The 23,548-nt window shown below is 56.4% G+C and overlaps 1 protein-coding gene across 3 annotated transcripts; it reads right to left on the reverse strand.

Moving 5' to 3' along the window:
- Positions 1 to 12,868: 12,868 nt before the first annotated feature.
- Positions 12,869 to 22,451, reverse strand: GPR132 (G protein-coupled receptor 132). Of its 3 annotated transcripts, none has more exons than XM_002696852.5 (3): positions 22,349 to 22,451; positions 18,470 to 18,570; positions 12,869 to 14,937 (listed from the first exon to the last, which is right to left on the reverse strand). In XM_002696852.5, the coding sequence occupies exons 2-3, from the start codon at positions 18,474 to 18,476 to the stop codon at positions 13,826 to 13,828; spliced, it is 1,119 nt and encodes a 372-aa protein (XP_002696898.1). In that variant the 5' UTR covers positions 18,477 to 18,570; positions 22,349 to 22,451; the 3' UTR covers positions 12,869 to 13,825. The 3 variants fall into 3 exon arrangements, with proteins under 3 accessions (XP_002696898.1, XP_010815681.1, XP_059735386.1); XM_010817379.4 differs by having other exon boundaries at positions 22,280 to 22,354; XM_059879403.1 differs by lacking the exon at positions 22,349 to 22,451 and having other exon boundaries at positions 18,470 to 20,785.
- Positions 22,452 to 23,548: the final 1,097 nt, after the last annotated feature.

Genomic DNA, 23,548 nt, shown 5'->3' on the forward strand with positions numbered 1-23,548 from the left:
GGCTGCCGCAGGGGGAGGGGCTCTGGGTGCAGCAGACCTGGGTGTGGCATGAGCCCTGTTGGAGGAGGTCGCCATTAACCCTACCATAGAGCAACCAGAACTTACGCAGGACTGGGAAATAGACTCTTGGAGGTCACAAACAGAAACTTGTGCGCACCAGGACCCAGGAGAAAGGAGAAGTAACACCACAAGAGACTGACCCAGACTTGCCCGGGAGTGTCCAGGAGTCTCCAGCAGAGGCGTGGGTCGGTGGTGGCCTGCTGCAGGGTTGGGGGCACTGAGTGTAGCAGTGCATGCATGGGACCTTTTGAAAGAGGTCACCATTATCTTTGAGGTTCCCTGGTGACTCAGACAGTAAAGCCTCTGCCTGCAATGCAGCAGACATGGGTTCAATCCCTGGGTCTGGAAGATCTCCTGGAGAAGGAAATGGCAACCCACTCCAGTGTTCTTGTCTGGAAAATCCCATGGACTGAGGAGCCTGGTAGGCCTACAGTCCATGGGGTCGCCAAGAGTTGGATTGACTGAATGTCTTCACTTTCACTTTCACCATTATCTTCATTACCTCCACCATAGTTTGGCCCCAGGCTGGGAGGGATTGGGGGAAGAAGGAGAAGGGGACGACAGAGGATGAGATGGCTGGATGGCATCACTGACTCGATGGATGTGAGTCTGAGTGAATTGCGGGAGTTGGTGATGGACAGGGAGGCCTGGTGTGCTGTGATTCACGGGGTTGCAAAGAGTCAGACACGACTGAGCGACTGAACTGAACTGAACTGAAATAACAGGGAGGGAACACAGCTCCACCCATCAACAGAAAATTGGATTAAAGATTTACTGAGCATGGCCCTCCACATCAGAACAAGACTCAGTTTCCCCCGCAGTCAGTCTCTCCCATCAGGAAGCTCCCATAAGCCTCTTATCCTTCTCCATCAGAGGGTAGACAGAATGAAAACCACAATCACAGAAAACTAACCAATCTGATCACATGGACCACAGCCTTGTCTAACTCAATGAAACTATGAGCCATGCCCTGTAGGGCCACCCAAGACAGATGGGTCATGGTGGAGAGTCCTGACAAAACATGGTCCACTGGAGAACAGAATGGCAAACCACTTCAGTATTCTTGCCTTGAGAACCCCATGAACAGTATGAAAATGCAAAAAAATAGGACACTGAAAGATGAACTCCCCAGGTCGGTAGGTGCCCAATATGCTACTGGAGATCAGTGGAGAAATAATCCCAGAGAGAATGAAGAGACAGAGCCAAAGTGAAAACAACACCCAGCTGTGAATGTGACTGGTGACGGAAGCAAGGTACCATAGGAACCTGGAATGTCAGGTCCATGAATCAAGGCAAATTGGAAGTGGTCAAACAGGAGATGGCAAGAGTGAGCACTGACATTTTAGGAATCAAAGAACTAAAATGGACTAGAAAGGGTGAATTTAACTCAGATGACCATTATATCTACTACTGTGGGCAAGAATTCCTTAGAAAGAGTAGCTATCATAATCAATAAGAGTCCGAAATGGAGTACTTGGACACAATCTCAAGAAAGACAGAATGATCTCTGTTTGTTTCCAAGGCAAACCATTCATTACCACAGTAATTAAAGTCTATGCGCCAACCAGTAATGCTGAAAAAGCAAAAGTTGAATGGTTCTTTGAAGACCTACAAGACCTTCTAGAACTAACACCTAAAAAAGCTGTCCTTTTCATTATAGGGGACTGGAATGCAAAAGTAGGAAGTCAAGAAACACCTGAAGTAACAGGCAAATTTGGCTTTGGAATACAGAATGAAGCAGGGTAAAGGCTAATAGAGTTTTGCCTAGAGAGTGCACTGGTCATAGCAAACACCCTCTTCCAACAACACAAGAGAATACTCTACACGTGGACATCACCAGATGGTCAATACTGAAATCAGATTGATTATATTCTGTGCAGCCAAAGATGGGGAAGCTCTATACAGTCAGCAAAACCAAGACCGGGAGTTCAAACCAGATAATGAGCTCCTTTTGCCAAATTCAGACTCAAATTGAAGAAAGTAGGGAAAATCACTAGACCATTCAGAAACGACCTAAATCAAATCCCTTACGATTATACAGTGGAAGTGACAAATAGATTCAAGTGATTATATCTGATAGATAGAGCACCTGAAGAACTATGGATGGAGGTTCATGACATTGTACAGGAGACAGGGATGCAGACCATCCCCAAGAAAAAGAAATGCAAAAAAGCAAAATGGCTCCCTGAGAAAGCCTTACAAATAGCTGTGAAAAGAGAGGTGAAAAGCAAAGGAGAAAAGGAAAGATATATCCATTTGAATGCAGAGTTCCAAAGAATAGCAAGGAGAGATAAGAAAGCCTTCCCCAGTGACCACTACAAAGAAATAGAGGAAAATAATAGAATGGGAAAGACTAGAGATCTCTTCAAGAAAATTAAAGATACCAAGGGAACATTTCATGCAAAGATGGATACAATAAAGGACAGAAATGGTATGGACCTAACAGAAGAAGAAGAAATTAAGAAGAGGTGGCAAGAATACACAGAAGAACTATATAAAGATCTTCATGACCCAGATAATCACGATGATATGATCACTCACCTAGAGCCAGACATCCTGGAATGCGAAGTCAAGTGGGCCTTAGGAAGCTTCACTACAAACAAAGCTAGTGGAAGTGATGAAATTCCAATTGAGCTATTTCAAATCCTGGAAGATGATGCTGTGAAAGTGCTGCACTCAATGTGCCAGCAAATTTGGAGAACTCAGCAGTGGCCACAGTAATGGAAAAGATCAATTTTCATTCCAATTCTAAAGGCAATGCCAAAGAATGCTCAAACTACTGAACAATTGCATTCATCTCACACGCTAGCAAAGTAATGCTCAAAATTCTCCAAGCCAGGCTTTAACAGTACGTGAACCATGAACTTCCAGATGTTCAAGCTGGATTTAGAAAAGGCAGAGAAACCAGAAATCAAATTGCCAACATCCGTTGGATCATCGAAAAAGCAAGAGAGCTCCAGAAAAACATATATTTCTGCTCTATTGACTATGCCAAAGCCTTTTACTGTGTGGATCACAACAAACTGTGGAAAATTCTTAAAGAGATGGGAATACCAGACCACCTGACCTGCCTCTTGAGAAATCTGTATGCAGGTCAGGAAGCAACAGTTAGAACTGGACATGGAACAACAGACTGGTTCCAAATAGGAAAAGGAGTATGTCAAGGCTGTATATTGTCACCCTGCTTATTTAACTTACATGCAGAGTACATCATGAGAAATGCTAGGCTGGATGAAGCACAAGCTGGAAGTAAGATTGCCAGGAGAAATATCAGTAACCTCAGATATGTAGATGACACCACACTTATGGCAGAAAGTGAAGAAGAACTAAAGAGCCTCTTGATGAAAATGAAAGAGGACAGTGAAAAAGTTGGCTTAAAGCTCAACATTCAGAAAACTAAGATCATGACATCTGGTCCCATCACTTCATGGCAAATAGATGGAAAAACAGTGGAAACAGTGTCAGACTTTATTTTTTTGGCTTCAAAATCACTGCAGATGGTGAATGCAGCCATGAAATTAAAAGAAACTTGTTCCTTGGAGGAAAAGCTATTACCAACCTAGCTGCTGCTGCTAAGTCGCTTCAGTCGTGTCCGACTCTGTGCGACCCCATAGACGGCAGCCCACCAGGCTCCCCTGCCCCTGGGATTCTCCAGGCAAGAACACTGGAGTGGGTTGCCATTTGCTTCTCCAATGCATGAAAGTGAAAAATGAAAGTGAAGTTGCTCAGTCGTGTCCGACTCAGTGACCCCATGCACTGCAGCCTACCCAGCTCCTCCGTCCATGGGATTTTCCAGGCAAGAGTACTTGAGTGGGTCGCCATTGCCTTCTCCAAAAGGGACCTTACAGTCCTGAATATTCATTGAAAGGATGGATGCTGAAGCTGAAACTCCAATCATTTGGCCACCTGATATGAAGAACTGACTCATTTGAAAAGACTCTGATGCTGGGAAAGACTGAAGGCGGCAAGAAAAGGGGACGACAGAGTATGAGATGGTTGGATGGCATCACCGATTTGATGGACATGAGTTTGAGTGAACTCCGGGAGTTGGTGATGGACAAGGAGGCCTGGCGTGCTGCAGTCCATGGGGTTGCAAAGAGTCGGACATGACTGAGCGACTGAACTGAACTGAACTACTTCCCTTGGGGCTCAGATGGTAAAGAACCCGCCTGCAATGCAGGATACCCGGGTTTGATACCTGGGTGGGGAAGATCCCCTGGAGAAGGAAACGGCAGCCCACTCCAGTATTCTTGCCTGGAAAATCCCATGGACAGAGGAGCCTGGCCGGTTACAGCTAATGGGGTGGCACAGAGTCCGATGCGGCCGAGTAACTACAGTTAATTAGTTTAGTGGATGAGAGAGCTTCCCCTACAGGCTAGTCCCGCCTCCTACTTAGTCTCTTTAATTCCACAGTACTAAGTTTGCCACTTTTCTGTAAATTGGAAATTCTTTCAAAACATAAAGCTGGATAAAAGTATATACCCAAAATAATTCTATATGATTTCCATGGGTGCCTATGCTGCTGCTGCTAAGTCGCTTCAGTCGTGTCCGACTCTGTGCAACCCCATAGAAGGCAGCCCACCAGGCCCCGCTGTCCCTGGGATTCTCCAGGCAAGAACACTGGAGTGGGTTGCCATTTCCTTCTCCAATGCATAAAAGTGAAAAGTGAAAGTGAAGTCGCTCAGTCATGTCCAACTCTTAGCGACCCCATGGACTGCAGCCCACCAGGCTCCTCTGTCCATGGGACTCTCCAGGCAAGAGTACTGGAGTGGGGTGCCATATATAGGTGAGTAAATGTTTAGGAAAAGCGCAACTTCTATAAGTATCAGTTCAGTTCAGTCGCTCAGTCGTGTCCGACTCTTTGCGACCTCATGAATTGCAGCACGCCAGGTCTCCCTGTCCATCACCAACTCCCGGAGTTCACCCAGACCCACGTCCATCGAGTCAGTGATGCCATCCAGCCATCTCATCCTCTGTCGTCCCCTTTTCCTCCCGCCTTCAGTCTTTCCCAGCATCAGAGTCTTTTCCAATGAGTCAACTCTTCGCATGAGGTGGCCAAAGTACTGGAATTTCAGCTTCAGCACCATTCCCTCCAAAGAAATCCCAGGGCTGATCTCCTTAATAATAAACAAGATGGCATCTCCAACTCAATGGATATGTTTGAGCAAGCTCCAGGAGTTGGTGATGGACAGAGAAGCCTGGTGTGCCATAGTCCATGGGGATGCAAAGAGTCGGACACGACTGAGCAACTGAACTGAACTGAATAATAAAGGAAAGAAAACGATGTCCTTATGATGCTGAAGAGACACAGCAGGGGTTGCAGTGTGAGAGAGCTGAAGGAAGTGAAGGGGGTTGATCAGGGTGTGTGGGCACAAGAGCTGTGGTGCACTGGAGGCAAATGCCACTAGCCCTTAAAAGGTCAAAGACTGGGATGAGCAGGCCCAGGGCACAGAGGCCTTCCCCTGTGTGTGGGCTTCCTGCTCAGATGGCTTTGCCCACAGAGACTCAGAGTGGCTGCAGTCGCTCCAGATCTTGCATTCAGTTTCACAGGAGGTCTAGGGAAACAGAGAGCCTTTCCTCCAGGAGGCAAACTCAGTCCTGGCCCACCTCTCACTGGCCAGAATTGAATACATGCCATTCCATTGGTGTTTGGCTTAGGGCAGAGGTTCTCAGGGTGTGGGCTTATACCCCCAGCAGCAGTATCTCCTGGGGAGTCATTATGAATGAAAATTTGCTGACTCAGAAATTCTGGGGCTGGGCCCTGTCTGGCTGTGTTTCACCAGGCCCATCAGGGGATTCTGGTGCAGGCTGAAACTTGAGAATCAATCAGAGACCAGTTCAGTTTAGTTCAGTGACTCAGTCATGTCACTTCAGTTGCTCTTTGCAACCCCATGGACTGCAGCACGCCAGGCTTCCCTGTCCATCACCAATTCCCGGAGCTTGCTCAAACTCATGTCCATTGAGTCGGTGAAGCCATCCAACCATCTCATCCTCTGTTGTCCCCTTCTCCTCCTGACTTCAATCTTTCCCAACATCAGAGTCTTTTTCAAACAGTCAGTTCTTCACATCAGGTGGCCAAAGGATTGGAGTTTCAGCTTCACCATCCATCCTTTCAATGAATATTCAGGGTTGATTTCCTTTAGGATGGACTGGTTGGGTCTCCTTGCTGTCCAAGGGACTCTCAAGAGTCTTCTCCAACACCACAGTTCAAAAGCATCAATTCTTCGGTGCTCACCTTTCTTTATAGTCCAACTCTCATATCCATACCTGACTACTGGATAAACCATAGCTTTGACTAGATGGACCTTTGTGGGTAAAGTAATGTCTCTGCTTTTTAATATGCTGTCTAGGTTGTTAATAGCTTTTCTTCCAAGGAGAAAGTGTCTTTTAATTTCATGGCTGCAGTCACCGTCTGCAGTGATTTTGGAGCCCCCGCAAATAAAGTCTGTCATTGTTTCCATTGTTTAACCATCTATTTGCTATGAAATTGGGATCGTATGTTATGACCTTAGTTTTCTGAATGTTGAGTTTTAAGCCAACTTTTTTACTCTCCTCTTTCACTTTCATCAAGCAATCTTGATTCCACTTTGTGCTTCATCCAGCCCATCTGGTTCTTTTGCCTTTTCTAAATCCAGCTTGAACAACTCGAAGTTTATTTTTCACGTACTGTTGAAGGCTGGCTTGGAGAATTTTGATCAATACTTTGCTAGCGTGTGAGATGAGTGCAATTGTTCAGTAGTTTGAACATTCTTTGGCATTGCCTTTCTTTGGGATTGGAATAAAAGCTGACCTTTTCCAGTCCTGTGGCCACTGCTGAGTTTTCCAAATTCACTGGAGTATTGAGTGTAGCACTTTCACAGCATCATCTTTTATTATTTGAAATAAGTCAGCTGGAATTCCAGCACTTCCACTAGCTTTGTTTGTAGTGATGCTTCCTAAGGCCCACTTGACTTCACATTCCAGGATGTCTGACTCTAGGTGAGTGATCACATCATTGCGGCTATCTGTGTCATGAAGATCTTTTTAATATAGTTCTTCTGTGTATTCTTGCCACCTCTTCTTAATATCTTCTGCTTCTGTTAGGTCCATACCATTTCTGTCCTCTATTGTGCCCATCTTTGCATGAAATGTTCCCTTGGTATCTTTAATTTTCTTGAAGAGATCTCTAGTCTTTCCCATTCTATTGTTTTCCTCTATTTCTTTGCACTGGTCACTGGGGAAGGCTTTCTTATCTCTCCTTGCTATTCTTTGGAATCCTGCATTCAGCTGAGTATATCTTTCCTTTTCTCCTTTGCCTTTAGCTTCTCTTCTTTTTTCAACTATCTGTAAGGCCTCTTCAGACAACCATTTTGGCTTTTTGCATTTCTTTTTCTTGGGGATGGTCTTCATCCCTGCTTCCTGTACAATGTCATGAACCTCCATCCACAGTTCTTCAGGCACTCTATCAGATATAATCCCTTGAATCTATTTGAAACTTCCACTGTATAATCATAAGGGATTTGATTAAGGTCATACCTGAATGATCTAGTGGTTTTCCCTACTTTCTTCAATTTGAGTCTGAATTTGGCAATAAGGAGTTCATGATCTGAGCCACAGTCAGCTCCTGGTCTTGGTTTTGCTGACTGTATAGAGCTTCTCCATCTTTGGCTGCAAAGAATATAATCAATCGTATTTTGGTATTGACTAGCTGGTGATGCCATGTATAGAGTATTACCTTGTGTTGTTGGAAGAGGGTGTTTGTTCTTGGCAAAGCTCGTTGTCTTGGCAAAGCTCTATTAGCCTTTGCTCTGCTTCATTCTGTGCTCCAAGGCCAAATTTGCCAGTTATTCTAGGTGTTTCTTGACTTCCTACTTTTGCATTCCAGTCCCCTATAATGAAAAGGACAGCTTTTTTTCAGTGTTAGTTCTAGGTCTTGTAGGTCTTCATAGAACCGTTCAACTTTTGCTTTTTCAGCATTATTGGTTGGGGTATAGACTTAGATTACTGTAATATTGAACGGTTTGCCTTGGAAACAAACAGAGATCATTCTGTCATTTTTGAGATCGCACCCAAGTATTGCATTTTGGACTCTTTCATTGACTATGAGGGCCACTCCATTTCTTCTAAGGGATTCTTGACCACAGTCATAGATATAATGGTCATCTGAGTTAAATTCACCCATTCCAGTCCATTTATTTCATTGATCCCTAAAATGTTGATGTTCACTCTTGCCATCTCTTGTTTGACCACTTCCAATTTGCCTTGATTCATGGACCTAACATTCCAGGTTCCTATGCAATATTGCTCTTTACAGCATCAGACTTTACTTCTATCACCAGTCACATCCACAGCTGGGCAAATGCCCCCCAAAATAAAGTTTGTCACTGTTTCCATTTTTTCCCTATCTATTTGCCATGGAGTGATGGGACCAGATGCCATGATCTTTGTTTTCTGAATGTTGAGTTTTAAGCTGACTTTTTCACTCTCCATTCTTACTTTCATCAAGAGGCTCTTTAGTTCCTCTTTTCTTTCTGCCATAAGGGTGGTGTCATCTGCATATCTGAGGTTATTGATATTTCTCCCAGCAACCTTGATTCCAGCTTGAACTTCATCCTGCCTGGCATTTCTCCTGATGTACTCTGCATATAATTTAAATAAGCAGGGTGACAATACACAGCATTGTGGTACTCCTTTCCCAATTTGGAACCAGTTTGTTGTTCCATATGCGGTTCTAACTGTTGCTTAACCTACATACAGATTTCTCGGGAGGCAGGTAAGGTGGGCTGGTACTCCCATCTGTTGAAGAATTTTCCACAGTTTGTTGATCCACAGTTTGTGGATCCGTGTGATCCACACAGTCAAAGGCTCTAGCTTAGTCACTTAAGCAGAAGTACATGTTTTTCTGGAATTCCCTTGCTTTTTTCCTATGATCCAAAGGATGTTGCCAATTTGATCTCTGGTTCCTCTCTTATCTCACTTGTACATCCAGAGGCTTTAGGTTTACACACTGTTGAATCCTAGGTTGAAGGATTTTAAGCATAACCTTGCTAGCGTGTGAAATGAACGCAACTGTGCCATAGTTTGAAGACTCTTTGGCATTGCTTTCTTTGGAACTGGAATGAAAAGTCTCCTTTTCCAGTCCTGTGACCACTGCTGAGTTTTCCAAATTTGCTGGCATATTGAGGGCAGCACTCTCACAGCATCATCTAGTTCCCCTGCTGCTGCTGCTGCTGCTGCTAAGTCGCTTCAGTCGTGTCCGACTCTGTGTGACCCCATAGACGGCAGCCCACCAGACTCCCCCGTCCCCTACCCAGGATCCAACCTGGGCCCCCTGCATTGGGAGCTTGGAGTCTTCGTTCGCCGCTGGACCAAACGGCAGTCCTCTCACTTTGCACGTTGTGAGGCTCATCCCCACGGTAGCAGGTGTCAGAAGTGAGTGACAGTCGCTCTCATCATAGACCACGTTTTGCTTATGGAATGATGCTGCCCCCGATATCCGTCCGCACGGAAGCTCTCCGTGCTTTTGGCCAGGTCCTCGGAGTGGCACTGCGGGGTCCCGTCCAAATCCGAGGCGCCGGCAGGCCGGGGGCAGGGCCTCCGCCGGCCCTGCGCCCTCCCCGCGGACCGGGCGGGGTCCCCAGCTCCCGCAGCCCGGCCCGCCGCCCCCTGCGCCTGCGGTTTCTCCGGATTCGCACGAGGCCGGGCGCCGGCCTGATGTCCCCGTCAACCTCTGCTTGTCACCGGACACAGGGCCGCTCTCGGCTTCTCGTCTTCTGAGACCCGGCTCCGCATGCCCTGCCCGCGCAATACGCGCGGTTTCCGGTCTTACAACGTCTCTCAGGGTCCGCGTCCGGCCGGAAAAGGGCCGCCGCGCCCGCAGTCGCCCCCTCGGGAGGTGCTGCCCCCTGGCGGCCGCGGGCCGGACGCGCTGGGCGCTCAGCCGCGCGCGCCCTCTAGGGGTCGCCGCCGGGACAGACGCGCCTCCGTCGAGGAAGGTGGGTCCTCGCAGGGCTCGGGAAAGACCCGCAGGAAGCGGGACCCATGCTCTGCGTTTTGAGCGCCTTCTCGGTGTCGGGCGCAGCTTCCGTTGGGGACACTGCCGATGTCGATGAGCACCCCCAGTAGCGCTGCGGGCAGGTCCTGCGGCCATTCCCAAATTCCAGGGGAAGATCCTGAGGCGGGCGGCGCGCGTGGCCGGCATGAGGCCTCGCTAAGACAGCCAGCTGCGAGCCTGCGGGACCGCGGCCCTTGGCTGCCCCTGGACGCACCCGGCCCCCTGCCCATGGCTGCGGCCGGCCCGCGAGGGGGCTGCGGAGGGTCGCAGGGGTGCAGAGGCCCTTCCTGAGCCTCTCGGCTCTGAGCCCCACCCCGCTTGTCCTGTCAGTCCTGCTTCCCAGGGGCAGGCACCCGGTATGGGGTCTGGCCCCGAGTCCTCCCCCAACCCCTCCCACCGCCGCCTCGATTCTTCACACATTTCTCCGCAGATGTCTTCCACATCAGCTCCCCACTTGGCCCCTCCACTGAGGGCTGAGAACCTGGACTGGGACCCGGGGCCGTCCTCGGGGAGCCTGCCCTCCCCAGCTGCGGATGGCCCTCCACGCAGCCGCCTTCTCACCTCTTGCAGCCCTGCCCCATCCCTGAAGGCACCTCTGAGACTCCCGGGTGGAGGCCCTCCAGGTCAGCCCTCCTGGCAAACCCCTGGCAGCCCCACACCCCCCGCCTCAGTGGTGAGCTGGTGGACCGGACAGTGCCCGATGGATCCCTCTCGGGAAGAAAGGGGCTGCTTATTGGTGGCGTGACGTCAGCAGAAGATGGAGGAGCAGGGGATTCCCAGTCTGGGTGTGAAGATGTGGTCGTGAATTCACTGGGAAGCCCCTTTGCTGGGAGCTGGGGATGTGCGTCCAGGGTCACGTGACATGCACACACACACATGCACAAACCAGGCGGTGCTCTGAGCCAGTCTTGTGAGAGGACGGAGGGGCGGAGGAGGGATGGAGTGGACAGGACAGGCCCATTCCTGAGGCTTGCACACCCTTGCACTCCAGGCCGAGGGCAGGTGAAGCCCCCTCGGGCCAAGGATGGAGCCTGCTGACAGCGGGGCACAGTACACACCCCACCTCTGTCTGATGCCTCTGCTCCTTGGGCAGCCTGATCACCCTGGTGCCAGCGAGGCGGGCTCTGGCTCCGCAGGGAGAAAGGACAGAAAGCAGTGCCCCGGCATGGGGCCACTGGGCCAGGGAGACTGTGGACCCAGGAGTGCAGCACCAGGGGGCTAGATGGACTCTGGGGCCCGGCACGTGGCCTTGAGACAGAAGGGGCACCCCAGAGAGACACAAAAGAGGGTACACAAAGACAGAAGCGGCAGAGATTGGGGTGATGTAACCACAAGCCCAGGGACCCCTGGAGCCACCAAAGGCTGGTGGAGCAGAAAGGACCCTCCTTTGGAGGCTTCTGACATCTTGATTTTGAACTTGGGCCTGGGAGCTGTGAGAGGTCAATTCCTGTTGTTCTAAGACATGTCATCCCAGTTTGTGGTCATTTGTGTCGGCCACCCCAGGACACCTACAGAGGGGAGTTGGAGACCCTGAGTCCCAGAGGGTCCCCCTCGGTGGGAGCACAAGCTTTATGTCCGTGATTGAAAATTGAGGCATAAAATGTCGACAAATGAAAGTGTCGGTCACTCGGTCCTGTCCAGCTCTTTGTGACCTCATGGACTGTTGCCCACCAGGCTCCACTGTCCTTGGAATTTTCCAGGCAGGAACACTGGAGTGAGTTGCCATTTCCTTCTCCAGATATCTTCCCAACCCAGGGACTGGACCCCAGGTCTCCTGTATTGCAGGCAGATTCTTTACCATCTGAGCCACCAGGGAAGCCTGGTGGTGAAACCCCGGGGCAAGTGACACCAAGAGGCTCAGGTGCAGACAGTCCTGGGAGGAGGGCTGCCTGAGAAGGCCTGGGATTTCAGACACCAGGAACTTTCCCCAAGACTGCCAAGGAAGTGGCATGAGGCTGCCAAGAAAAGGTATTAATGAAAATGATAAACTACCATCATTCATTTTTTTAAAGCAGATTTTCGCAGCGACTGGGAGGCCAGCGCACAGTCGTGGGGTGCTCTCATGGTAACCGGGTTTGTCACGGCTGCCACCACGCAGATGGTGACAGGTGCACAGCAGGTGAGGGGTGAGCCGTGAGTCCGGGGGCCACTCCTCTCCCGGGACATGGAGGCGTGGCGGGCCGCAGTCCATGGGGTCGTAAAGAGTCAGAAGCAACCGAGCGACTGAATTGAACTGAACTGAACCTCCCCCTGGAGCCATACAGCACGGCTGTTGCTCCCTGTTGCCATCTGTGGGGGGTGGGCTTGTTGCCCCCAGAAGGATATGTCTCATCCTGCGCCCTGGAATCTGCGGGCAGGACCTTGCTGGGAAATAGGCTCTGTCTAAGGGTGTAGCAATGAGCTCACCCTGGGTTATCCAGGGAAGCCCCAGGTCCAAAGAGACAGACAAGAGACAGGGGGATGTCCTGGGGTGATGTGGCCACACCCAGGAAGCCAAGGATGCGTGAGCTCCAGAGGCCGAGGGAGAGGCCTGGAGCCCAGGCCCCCAGGGCCCCCCACGCCTCGATCCAGACCTCCAGCCTGACAGCTGGGAGATCCTGCGGTGATTAGTTACAGCAGCCCCAGGAATCCTGTGTCAGCCTTGAGGGAACGCCCTGTGAACACTCCGGACTTTTCTAGAACCCGCCCATCACCTGGAGAGCCAGGCACGCTCCCCGCCCCCAGCCTGGCCCTCCCCCTGAGCCTGAGAAGTAAAGTGACGCTTCTGCACGTGAGGAAGTTGGCGTACTCGTGTGTTTTTATTCCCAGATGTGAAATCACATGTCTTAGGGTCTTTCACAGTGAAGCTCACCCATCGAGGCGGCCTTAGAGAAGCGGAAGCAGAATTTGACCCTGACACCACCTCAGGGCTGCGTGCAGGCAGCCCCCGCCACTGACCCACTGAGGCCGGGGTCACGGGCCCTGCTACCGATGGGGACACAGAGGCAGCGCTGTGCCTGGCCTGGCCCTCGGCAGCTCCACCCCAACAGGGGAGCCAGGAAGCCTCCGTGCTGACAACTTGCCAGGTCCTCGGAGCCCCTGGGCGTGTCCCCCTGCCTGGGGTGCCCCTCGGCCCTCCCAGCCCACAGGCGTGCTTGCCACGCACACGCGGGGCTTCCTCCGGAGGCCACGTGGACTGCACCCCACCTTGCAGCTCCCCCCAACCCTGCGGCCCCCCTCAGGGCCCCAGTGCCGAGCTGTCCCGGCCAAGGGCCTGGGATACAGCTGGGCCAGGGGTACAGTTTGCATGGACGACCTGGGTCAGAAGCAGAAGTGCCCAGCCGCTTACTCGCATCCAAGCGACGCTTGCAGAAAAGCTCAGGAAATAAAGTCATCACGCGAAAGCTGACAGGCAGCTCCGACACATGGCCTGTGCCAGCTGCCAGAGCACCAGGCGGGTACACGGCCTGCGCCAGCCGCCCTGCTGTGCGCTCATAGCGGACAGCGCCTGCCAGAGCAAGCGCTTCCACCCGCCATGTGCTTTTCCCGCGGCCAGCAGGCTCGCCCTTACCCAGTCTGTGCTGCTCCCTTCCCTGGGGCTTCTGCTCAGCCGGGACCCCCAGCAGCAGAGACTCCAGGGACCAGAAACTGGGGGCAAGCCATTAAGAGGGGGCTCCCCAGCCTGTGCCGTGGACACTGGCTAGCGGGCTCCAAGCAGCACCGGGTGGCCAGCCCTGAACTCCTGCGCTGGGCTCAGCAGGACCCCTCGGCCAGCCCCTCTGGGGAGCCTGGCGATGGCCCCGGTGGGTGGACGGGCTCAGGGAAGCCGTAGCTGTTTGTGAGGGACATGGGCGACCGTGCCTCATCTGAGTCCTTCGAGCACGTGAGCTTGGTGTTGTCCGTCTTCGTGGACCACTTTTTCCACCCCTTGTGCATTCTGCACACTTCCTGGCGTGTCGCTTCTGCGGCCAGCACGTAGATGATGGGGTCAGCCACACTGTTCACGGTGGCCAGGCTCAGGAACACCACGGAGACCGTGTACAGGCGGATTTCAAGGGTGCACACGAGGTCTGCGGCCCCTCTGTAGTAGGAAAAGGCGACGGCTTTGATCAGGAGCACCAGGTGATAGGGGGCGAAGCAGACCAGGAAGATGGCCACGACCGCGATGGCCAGGAGCCTCACCTTGGCCTTCTGGGCCGTGCTCAGGCTGGTGCTCAGCTGGACGGTCCTGAAGATGCGCTGGTTGGTGACGGCGATGATGAACAGCGGGACAGCAAAGCCCACCATGAAGCGCGCGTAGTAGTACCCGGCCACCCTGCGGTCCATCGGCAGCGTCTCGAAGCAGGTTCCGTTGTGCTCCATCTTGAACACCGGGGAGTGGACGAGCCCGACGAGAAGGAAGACCGCCGCGGAGACGAGGATGGCGGTCTTCTGGTGGCGGCGGCCCCGCGTCTCCAGCGCGTACACCACCGCCAGGAAGCGGTCGCAGGAGATGCAGCACAGGAAGAGGATGCTGAGGTAGAGATTGCAGAAGAAGATGTAGGCGGCCGCCTTGCAGGCCCAGGGGCTGAGCGGCCAGTGGTGCCCGTGCTGGATGTAGATGACCCAGAGCGGCAGGGTGCTGATGTAGAGCAGCTCGCAGAGCGCCAGGCAGAAGAGGTAGACGGCCAGCACGTGGCCCTGACGTGCCTGCAGCAGCGTGAGCCACGCCGTCAGGCCGTTGGCCGGCAGGCCCAGCGCGCACACGCCACTGTACACGGTCACCAGGAGCACCCTGCTCTCGTCGAAGGGCACGTCGCATGTGTGGGGAGACCCGCCCGTCGACAGGGCCCCCAGCGCAGGGCCGGTCTCCAGCGTGGTGTTTCCTGCGGGGCACAGACAAGCGTGAGGGCGGGCGTGGCTGCAGACCACGTGGATCAGATCACCTGGAGCGACCCTCCGAGCATGCGGAGTCTCGCAGGGAGGGCCCACTCCCACAACGCACGGCCCGCAGACCCTCCCACAGCCCGGCTTTCTCTCCTGTCTGGCAGCAGCTGTGCGTGTGTCTAGTGGGGCGTCACCTGGGGGCATTTCCTGAGTGGAGGGGGGCCGTCCTCCCAAGGGGAGGCGCTGACCTTTGGAATCCCTGGGCAGGTCCTGACTCAAAACCCACATCCACCCTCTGTGGGTGGGTCCACGTCCCCTCGGGAAACAGACAGGCAGAATCAGTCGCGGAATATAAAACCAGCTCCGACAGCTTGGGCCTGGCCGTGTCCTCCGTTGACTCAGGCACGCGGGGCAGTCGCCGCTGTCCGTCATCACGGGACACCCCGGCCCACAGCACGTGCAGGGACCCGGAGACACCAGGACGCCCAGTGCCCACACGGCCCCCCACTTTCCTCTTTCCTCCACCCCGTCGGCTCAGCCGTGCTCTCACACTGTCCTTTGGAGGCGTCCCTGGGGCTCTGCAGGGCTCGCGCTGGGACCGTGCCGAGGCTGGCGGGTTGGCACAGGGAGCGAACGCCCCCCGGGCTTTGGGGTCCCTGTTGGGAGCAGGAAGAATGTGAGCCTGGCCTGTGGAGGTACCGTCCGTGTAAAGGCCTGGTTCTCCAAGAGTGCACAATGGAGATGGAGCAGCCCCTTGAGGTCAGCGGGAGCTGCGGGCAGTGCCCAGGTGCAGACAGGCCTCTCTGGATGCAGTGGCCTCTGGCAAGGGTGGCCCCGGTACCCAGCCAAGGGACTGGACAGTGGGCTGCACGGGGCGGGGCGGCCCCAGTGATGGTGCAGAACGTGGCTCTCGCTTCTGTAGCCCGGTGATCCCTGAGGCGTGAAGACTCTTTGGTTACTTACAGTCGAGGTTGAAGACCCCTGGGCCCTTCCACAGGCCTTTCCAATGGCCAAAGAAACCTCGGCACATCCCAAAGCTGGCATGACCGTGGGCGTCTCGCCGTGGCCGGCTGTGAAGGCGGGAGGAGAGCCATGCTTCCCCGGTGGCTCAGCGGCAAAGAACCCGCCCGCAGTGCAGGAGATGAAGGAGACCCAGGTTTGATCCCTGGGTTGGCAAGATCTCCTGGAGGAGGAAATGGCAACCCACTCCAGTGTTCTTGCCTGGAGAATCCCAGGGATGGGGGAGCCTGGCGGGCTACAGTCCACGGGGTTGCAAAGAGTTGGACACGCCTGGGTGACTGAGCAGGGGCACACTGTGAGGGCGGGCGGCGAGCAGTGAGGCTGTGAAGGAGGCCGAAGGCCCATCGAGAAGGGCCGGACGGCTGGCCCTGAGGCGGTGGAGGTGACGGCCCGCAGGGTGACCCCAAAGTCCAACTGCGCCCTCATCTGTTTCCCCCTGTTTTTAAAATCCTAGTAAAACATACTAAGGTGTATGTATATGGAGAAGGCCCTGGCGCCCACTCCAGTGCTCTCTCCTGGAGACACCCAGGGACGGAGGGCCTGGTGGGCTGCAGTCCACGGGGTCGCCAGGAGTCGGACACGACTGAGCGACTTCACTTTCACTTTTCACTTTCCTGCACTGGGGAAGGCAGTGGCACCCACTCCAGTGCTCTCGCCTGGAGACACCCATGGACGGAGGGCCTGGTGGGCTGCAGTCCACGGGGTCGCCAGGAGTCGGACACAACTGAGCGACTTCACTTTCACTTTTCACTTTCCTGCATTGGAGAAGGAAATGGCAACCCACTCCAGTGTTCTTGCCTGGAGAATCCCAGGGACGGGGGAGCCTGGTGGGCTGCCGTCTATGGGGTCGCACAGAGTCGGACACGCCTGACGCGACGTAGCAGCAGACATAAGGTAAAAGTGGCGAACTTAACCCTCCACACGTCTGCTTCTGTGGCACAAAACGCCTTCATGCTGCTGCACGGCCTTCACCACGTCCATCTGCAGAACTTTCTCATCTCGCAAAACTGAAACTCTGTCCTGATTTAACCCCCAGCCCCTCCTAGGAGTGCACGGTAATGCGTGTGACCTTGGACATCCCCGGTGGTCCAGTGGTTGAGAATCCGCCGGCCCATGCAGGGGACACGGCCCCGGTCCCGGGTCTGGGAAGATGGCGTGTGCGGCTGAGCAGCGAGGCCCGGGGGCCACGCCTGCTGAGCCCACTCTGGAGCCTGTGCTCCGCAACTAGAGGAGCCCATGCATGGCAATGAAGACCCAGCAGTCAAACATAAACAACAAATAAGATTTTACAGAGAGAATGTGTCCTGTGACTGGGCCCTGCATCCTCAGAGCCACGGGTCCTTCTCAGGGCAGCTCAGAGTCGCTTGTGGCTAGACCACAGGCGCGTCTCCACTCCCCTGGCCAGGGACACAGGCTGCTATGACTGCGGGTGTGCGATGCCTTCTCCACACGTGCGTTCACTTCCTTTGAGTGCGTATTGCTGGCTGGTGTGATGAGCCCCTCGGTAGCTTTCTGAGGACCCTCCAGACGGTTTCCACAGCAGCTGCTCCATTTGCCGTCTCCACATCCTCAACCACGCTGGGTCTTTCTGTTCTGGCAGTGGCCATCCGGATGTCTGTGAGCCGGTCCCTTCTCTGGGGCCCCACCCCCACCCTAACCCCCTGGGACGTGGGTTTCATTCCATGTGCCGACGGAGGGTGTGGGCAAGTCACCAGACCCAGGCGTCAGTTCCCCACACGAGAGCTGGCAGCACCCAGCACAGGGGCCGGGGGTACGTGGGGAGCAGCCGGCGGGAGGGCACTTCTCGGGTGGGAGGCAGCTGACACCTGTCTTGGCCCAAGCTGGCCCGGCCTGGACCGACTGTCCCCTCTGGTTGGACAAGTCCTCCACGAACCGGCAGCCCACCGCCTGAACCACAGCATCGCCCTGGGTCCATCCCAGTGCCGACCCTGTCTTCCAACCCCTTGGGGGGCAGGGTGTGAGGGGTCCCGAAGCCCAGGTGGAGGCTCAGGTGAGGCCTGTGGGCCCCTTCCTGCTCCCGGGTCCCCCATCAACCGCCCACCTTCGAGGGTGCCCCCTGGACTCAGCATAGTTCAGTCACATGCCACCTGCTGGGGCCATGTGGGCAGCATGCGGGGTCCTGTCTTCACCTGCTCGTGCCCTGTCCCCACCCCCAGCCATCTGGCGACCACACCTGGGCACACAGGTGAGAGCACCCCTGCCCCGGGGCCACTCAGAGGACCTGAACTCCCGGGAAAGGAGCCTTCTGGGCTGGGGCAGGCGAGCCCCAGGAGACAGAGGGGCAGGCTCTGTGGGGCCCAGGCCCCTCACAGGATGGGGCGCCTCTGGCTTTACTGTCTCCGGGTTAGTTTTTATTTTGAGACGTCTCCTTTTGCATGCTAATTTTTGAAGCAATTATAGCTGTTATGAGACCAGGTACACTGTAGAAAAATTCGCACGGGCTCCCTCCTAAACGTTCTGAGTCAAAGGAGGCCCGGGTGGGGCTCTCACCTGGCATGTCCGCAGGCTCCAGGCTCAGGGCCGGGCAGCAGTGCCAGTCACACGGCGGGGACGGGGCTGTGGAGACGTTCGCTCCCAGGGTGTAAAGTGACCTGGAGCAAGAGCGGGCAGAAATTGCTTTAGGGAACTCAGATTAAACCACAAATCAAGCTGTTGGACAAATGGTTAGTGAGCACTTGTTACACGCCAAGTCTTGGATTTCGGCCTTCCCTGGTAGCTCAGATGGTAAAGCATCCGCCTGCAATGCAAGAGACCTGGGTGGGGAAGACTCCCTGGAGAAGGAAATGGCAACCCACTCCAGTATTCTTGCCTAGAGAATCCCGTGGACAGAGGAGCCTGGTGGGTCACAGTCCACGGGGTTGCAATGAGTCGGACACGACTGAGCAACAAAACACGCAAGTCTCGTGTTTACCCTGCAGATACGACAGCAGAGTCTCAATATAGAAAGAAGTCCCACAGATCAGCAAAAACAAGTGTCAAAGCTGATCATTCACGAAAGTGAAAACACCTCAACTGGAAGAACACTCAACTCCGCTCACGCAGTCAAAACAAGGTGTGCGCAAAACAACCACACGGCAATCTCTGTCTTGCACGTGAGATTGGCACAGATAAAGAACTTCAACTCTTAGTGTTGGCGAGTGAGTGTGGAAGTGGGCTCCTCCACGCTGGGGACGGGAGGCATAAATGGGCACAGAGGCTTTCCAGCGCAATCTGGCAACGCGCCTCAAAGGTCTTCCGTGCGCTTAACCTTTGACAGGGCGAAATCCCTTCCAGGAGTTCTCCCGATGAAACAGCTACCTGAGATTCAAAGTGCATGGACTGCACCCTGTGAAAGGGACTGGGACCCCAGCCCACGGCAGGGGCGGGCAGGCTCCAGGGTGCTGGCCGGTGGGTGGCATCCCAGCCCCCACTCCTGCTTCCTTCCTGAACCAGAGACCCCCTAGCACAGGCCCCGTCCTAGCAGCCAGAGAGGGTCTGAGGGAGGGTCTTCCCCGCCAGCCTGGAGCCCAGCCCCCACCCCCGGGGGAGCCGGCGGCTGAAGGTGTCCGCGCCGGGAGGGCTTGTCTGTGATGCCAGCAGGCGAGCTAACTAGAAATAACAGGAAACCAAGCTGTTTCCCTGAAACTGCATAAAGTTCATCAGCTTAGAAAGAGTTTATAAGCAAGACCTCAAAAACACAGACAAAGGTGAGATGCAGGAAAGAGTTGAGAAACACCGTTAACATTCTGAAACTGATGTCCTGACCGACTGGTGTGTGTGGGTCTGGGGGTCCCTGGGTCTTCCTGTCCATCCCCTAACTCACCACCATGCTCAGCCAATGAAGGGGGGCTGAGCCCAACAAAGGGGCTCCGGGAAGGCCGGTGTCCACTGTGAGTGTGGCCCTCGTGAGCTGCAGTTGTGTGTGGGGGGTGCCAACCCACTAGGAGCCGTCAGGACGCCCCTGAACCACGTGAGCCTGGGAGGAGACCCGCAGCCCCGCGCTGGGAGAGAGGCCAGTCCCTTTGTGAGAACGGAGATTCGGGAAAGCTGGGGGGTGGTCCCTCCCCCGGGGCAGCCCTGCCAGCTCGTCCCTGAACAGCTGGGAGCAGAGGTGGACCCGCTGCCTCTAGAAGTCACTTCTGCAAAAGCCAGAGGAAGTGGCCCAACTGATGGTGTGCATCCCCTAGCGGGGCGAGGCCTGTGGGCAGAGGTCTGTACTGAGAGCGCAGACTGGCCGAGGCTGGGGGGCGTCTGGGCCCTGCCTGGCGCCCCCAGCTCCGCCCTCCTGTGCAGACAGAGCACCGACTCTGGGTCTGGGGCGGCGGCCGTGACTGTCGGTGTGCCCTCGTCTGCCTGGACTGGCGGGTGGGGGTGGGGGGCGTGGTGGGAGGAGCGGGGCGGGGGCGGGAACGCTGCACAAGGCCCAGCCCAGGGCGGCCAGCGGCTGGGACGGCCCTATCCCGACGACCCGGTCCTGCCCTGCCCAGGCCTGGGGGGTTCCTGCCTCTCCACCCACCTCTGGGCCGTTTGCCCCGCAGAGCCTGGCCCATCCCGGGGCTCCTCCGGGCCATTCCACCCCCCATGCACACTTGGCTTCAGGTCTCTGCCCCTGGCTTCTCTGGGGTCTCTGGACCTGGTGGCCTGGCCGCCTCCTGCTCCTCTCGTGTCCTCGGTCCTGTGCGTCTGCCCCACCCCCCGAGCTGAGCAGCCTGGGGGGGCTGTGTGTCTGTCCCGCCTCAGCATGTCCCAGGTTGTCCCTGGTTGTCCCTGGTTGGCAGCCAGGACACCGCCCAGCCCGCCCAGGGGGCGGTGGACTGTCCCCCCCAGCATCCGATCCCTGCCCACCCCAGAGGGCCCTGGCCCCTCCCCACCCACGCCTGGGGCTCTTGCGGGCTGGGGTTGGGGGGCCTGGGTCCCCCTTGTTCTCCCAGAGTCGGGTGCTTAGAGGGACACATCCACCACCCCCCCAGGCCCAGCTGCCTGCTCTTCCCTGCCCTCACCAGCATCCTGTCCACCTTGGGAGACCCACAGGGTGGTCCCAGCTCAGGGGACATAGAGTGACAGGCCCCACAGGAGGCTTTAGGGAGATGAGCCCACCCTACCGCAATGCCGGCCTGGGCCTGGGGGACTCAGGGTCCCTGCTCTGCGCTTTTAGGAGGGATGGGGGCCACAGTAGCCACAGGCCGTGGGGTGGGTGGCCTGGGTCAGCCTGAGGCTCCTGCTCTCGGGTTCCAGCAGCCGTGGACGCCGGCCCCGTCCCTGCCATCCCTGGGCACCACCCCGGCAGCTGCACATCCCGGAAGGGCCCACGGAGCCCCCGGGAGGGAGAGACACGACCGGGAGTGACCTGGCCTGCAGAGCTGTTTCCCGGACGCGCCACGGCCCGTGGGTGCCATGCGTCCCTCCCTTCATTTGGAATACACATTGAAAGGTTTGACTCTGGAGCTTTCTAAACAGGCACCGCCAAAGCGCCGAGGACCCGCCCGCTCACAGGCCTCGCCTCCCGGTTCCCGCCACACGTCGTGGACGCGTGTGTGTCGGCCGCCGGCCCGCCCTGTGGCCGCCCTGCGGCGCCTTTGCCCGACTGCACCTTCGCCCCTCTTGCCTCGGCTGGAACTTTTGGGTCATTTCCATCTCCTACCCCCGCCTCGTCACACCAGCGCGCTGACTTCATTTCTGTCTGCCCACAGCTTACACTTCGGGGCGGGACCTCCTGACCTGGGCCCCGAGCTCGGCGAGCTCACCGCTCTCACCAAGCGGCCCGGCCTCTCCAGCCCCGGGTGTCCATCTTCACCACTCCCCTTTAGGAAGGCTTGCACCTGCGTCTCCCCGACGGCCAGCGAGGTTGGACAGCCCCTCCCTGATCCATGTTCCCCGGAGGCGTCTTTGTCCCCCGACTCTGCCCAGAGGGTCCCCTAAAACATCACCCTGTCGCCACCCAGGTGGGGATGGTGGGAAGCACCTGGTCCTCAGCAGCCAAAGCCCCGGCCCTCCGTTCCTGGGAGACACCCCAGGACCCCGCACTGTGCCCAGCACTGGACCCCGTGCCAAGGGCCCAGCCAGCCGCCCGGCCAGCAGGGCCCCCTGTCTTGTGGTCCCTCCTCACACGCACACGCCCCCGGCCCCACCAGCTCCCAGAGGCCGGGGCGGCAGTGCCTTATTCCCACCCGCCAGCACCCCCAGAGCAGCAGCAAGCACACGTCCTCTGGGGAACACCTGCTTCCCACCGCCGGCCCTGGAACTCCCAGGCTCCCTCCCCAGCGGGCCCTGGGGTCTCTCTTGGTGAAGGACCCCAGTTAGGACCCTCCACCGAGCCCCCACCTTCATCCGAGGAGCCGCTTCTGCCTTCAGCCCCCGACCCCGACGCTCCCGCGGGAGCCCAGGACTCACCCGGCCCACGGCCTCGCGCTCCTCTCAGCAGGAGTGGCTGAGAGCTTTCAGGAAGTAACAGCAGTGTGTCTAGAACTCCCCAAAACCACAAACAGAGCAAGACCAGGGGTGGGCCAACCGGCTGACGTGTCTTCTCACTGGCGGTGAGACGGTGGCCTCATCACTTTCCTGAAAACGGATCCAGGGCTGCTTCTGCTCGCGCTTCTGGCAACGCCCAGAGCTGCTTTCACTCAGGACTTCCCCAGCCACTGGGCCAGACGTGGGGCCAGCTGGCGTGAGCTGCAGGGACCTACTGAGCCCAGACGGCACGGCTGCACCCCGGGGCGGGGACCCCCAGGAGCCCCTGCGCTCAGACCTTGAGGGCCTCCCAGGCTGGTGGGTGCAGAGCAGGGCTGCCCCCAGGAGGGCTTGCCCCTGGGCACTCGAGGGGCACGGGGAGCCGGGCTGCCCCCAGGAGGCCTCGCCCCTGGGCACTCGAGGGGCGCAAGAAGCTGGGCTGCCTCTGGACACCGCCCCACGGGCCCAGGACAGCACCCAGCCCCAGCGCCCAGCTGCTTCACCGAAGCCCCCTCTCTGGCCTCATCCTGGGGAGGGCCCTGCAGGAAAGGCCAGCATGCCCTGTGCTGGGCCCTGGGCCTCGGTGCTGTCCCTGAGCCCCTGGACCCCCTGTAGCTGATCCCAGCCAGGCCGGGGGGTGTCTGTGGGTGAGTTTCTCTTGAGGGGTCCATGGGATCCCCCAGGAAGCCAGGGTCCACTCGGGAAGGCAGGGCTTGCAGGACCCCAGCCTAATGCACACGCCACTGTCCTCGGAAGACGGCGGGCTGCAGGCAACCCACCACCTCGCTTGGTCACCCTGGGCTGGATCTGGGCTTTGAGCTGAGGCACTGGGGGCCCTCCCTGCACGCCCTGCTGCAGTCCCAGCTCTCCAGCCCAGCTCAGGACTGGGCCCCCTAACCTTTGTGGGCCACCTGTCCCCAGCAGCAAGGCAGCAGGTGGAACCAAGGCCCCTGCCCAGCGCGTCCAGGGCCCCAGGAGGGCAGGCGCCCACTTGGCGCTTTTCCTCAGAATGTTGCCAGCGGTTGGAGGCTGGCTCCCTCTCAGCAACCTCTCCACCCAGAGCGCTCTCTCAGGGGGGTCCCAGAGTGCCTGGGGAGCCGGCTGTGGGACGCCTGCGAATCTGGGCATAAGACTCACCTCAGC

Source organism: Bos taurus, chromosome 21 (genome assembly GCF_002263795.3).
Source record: "Bos taurus isolate L1 Dominette 01449 registration number 42190680 breed Hereford chromosome 21, ARS-UCD2.0, whole genome shotgun sequence".
Classification (NCBI taxonomy): domain Eukaryota; kingdom Metazoa; phylum Chordata; class Mammalia; order Artiodactyla; family Bovidae; genus Bos; species Bos taurus.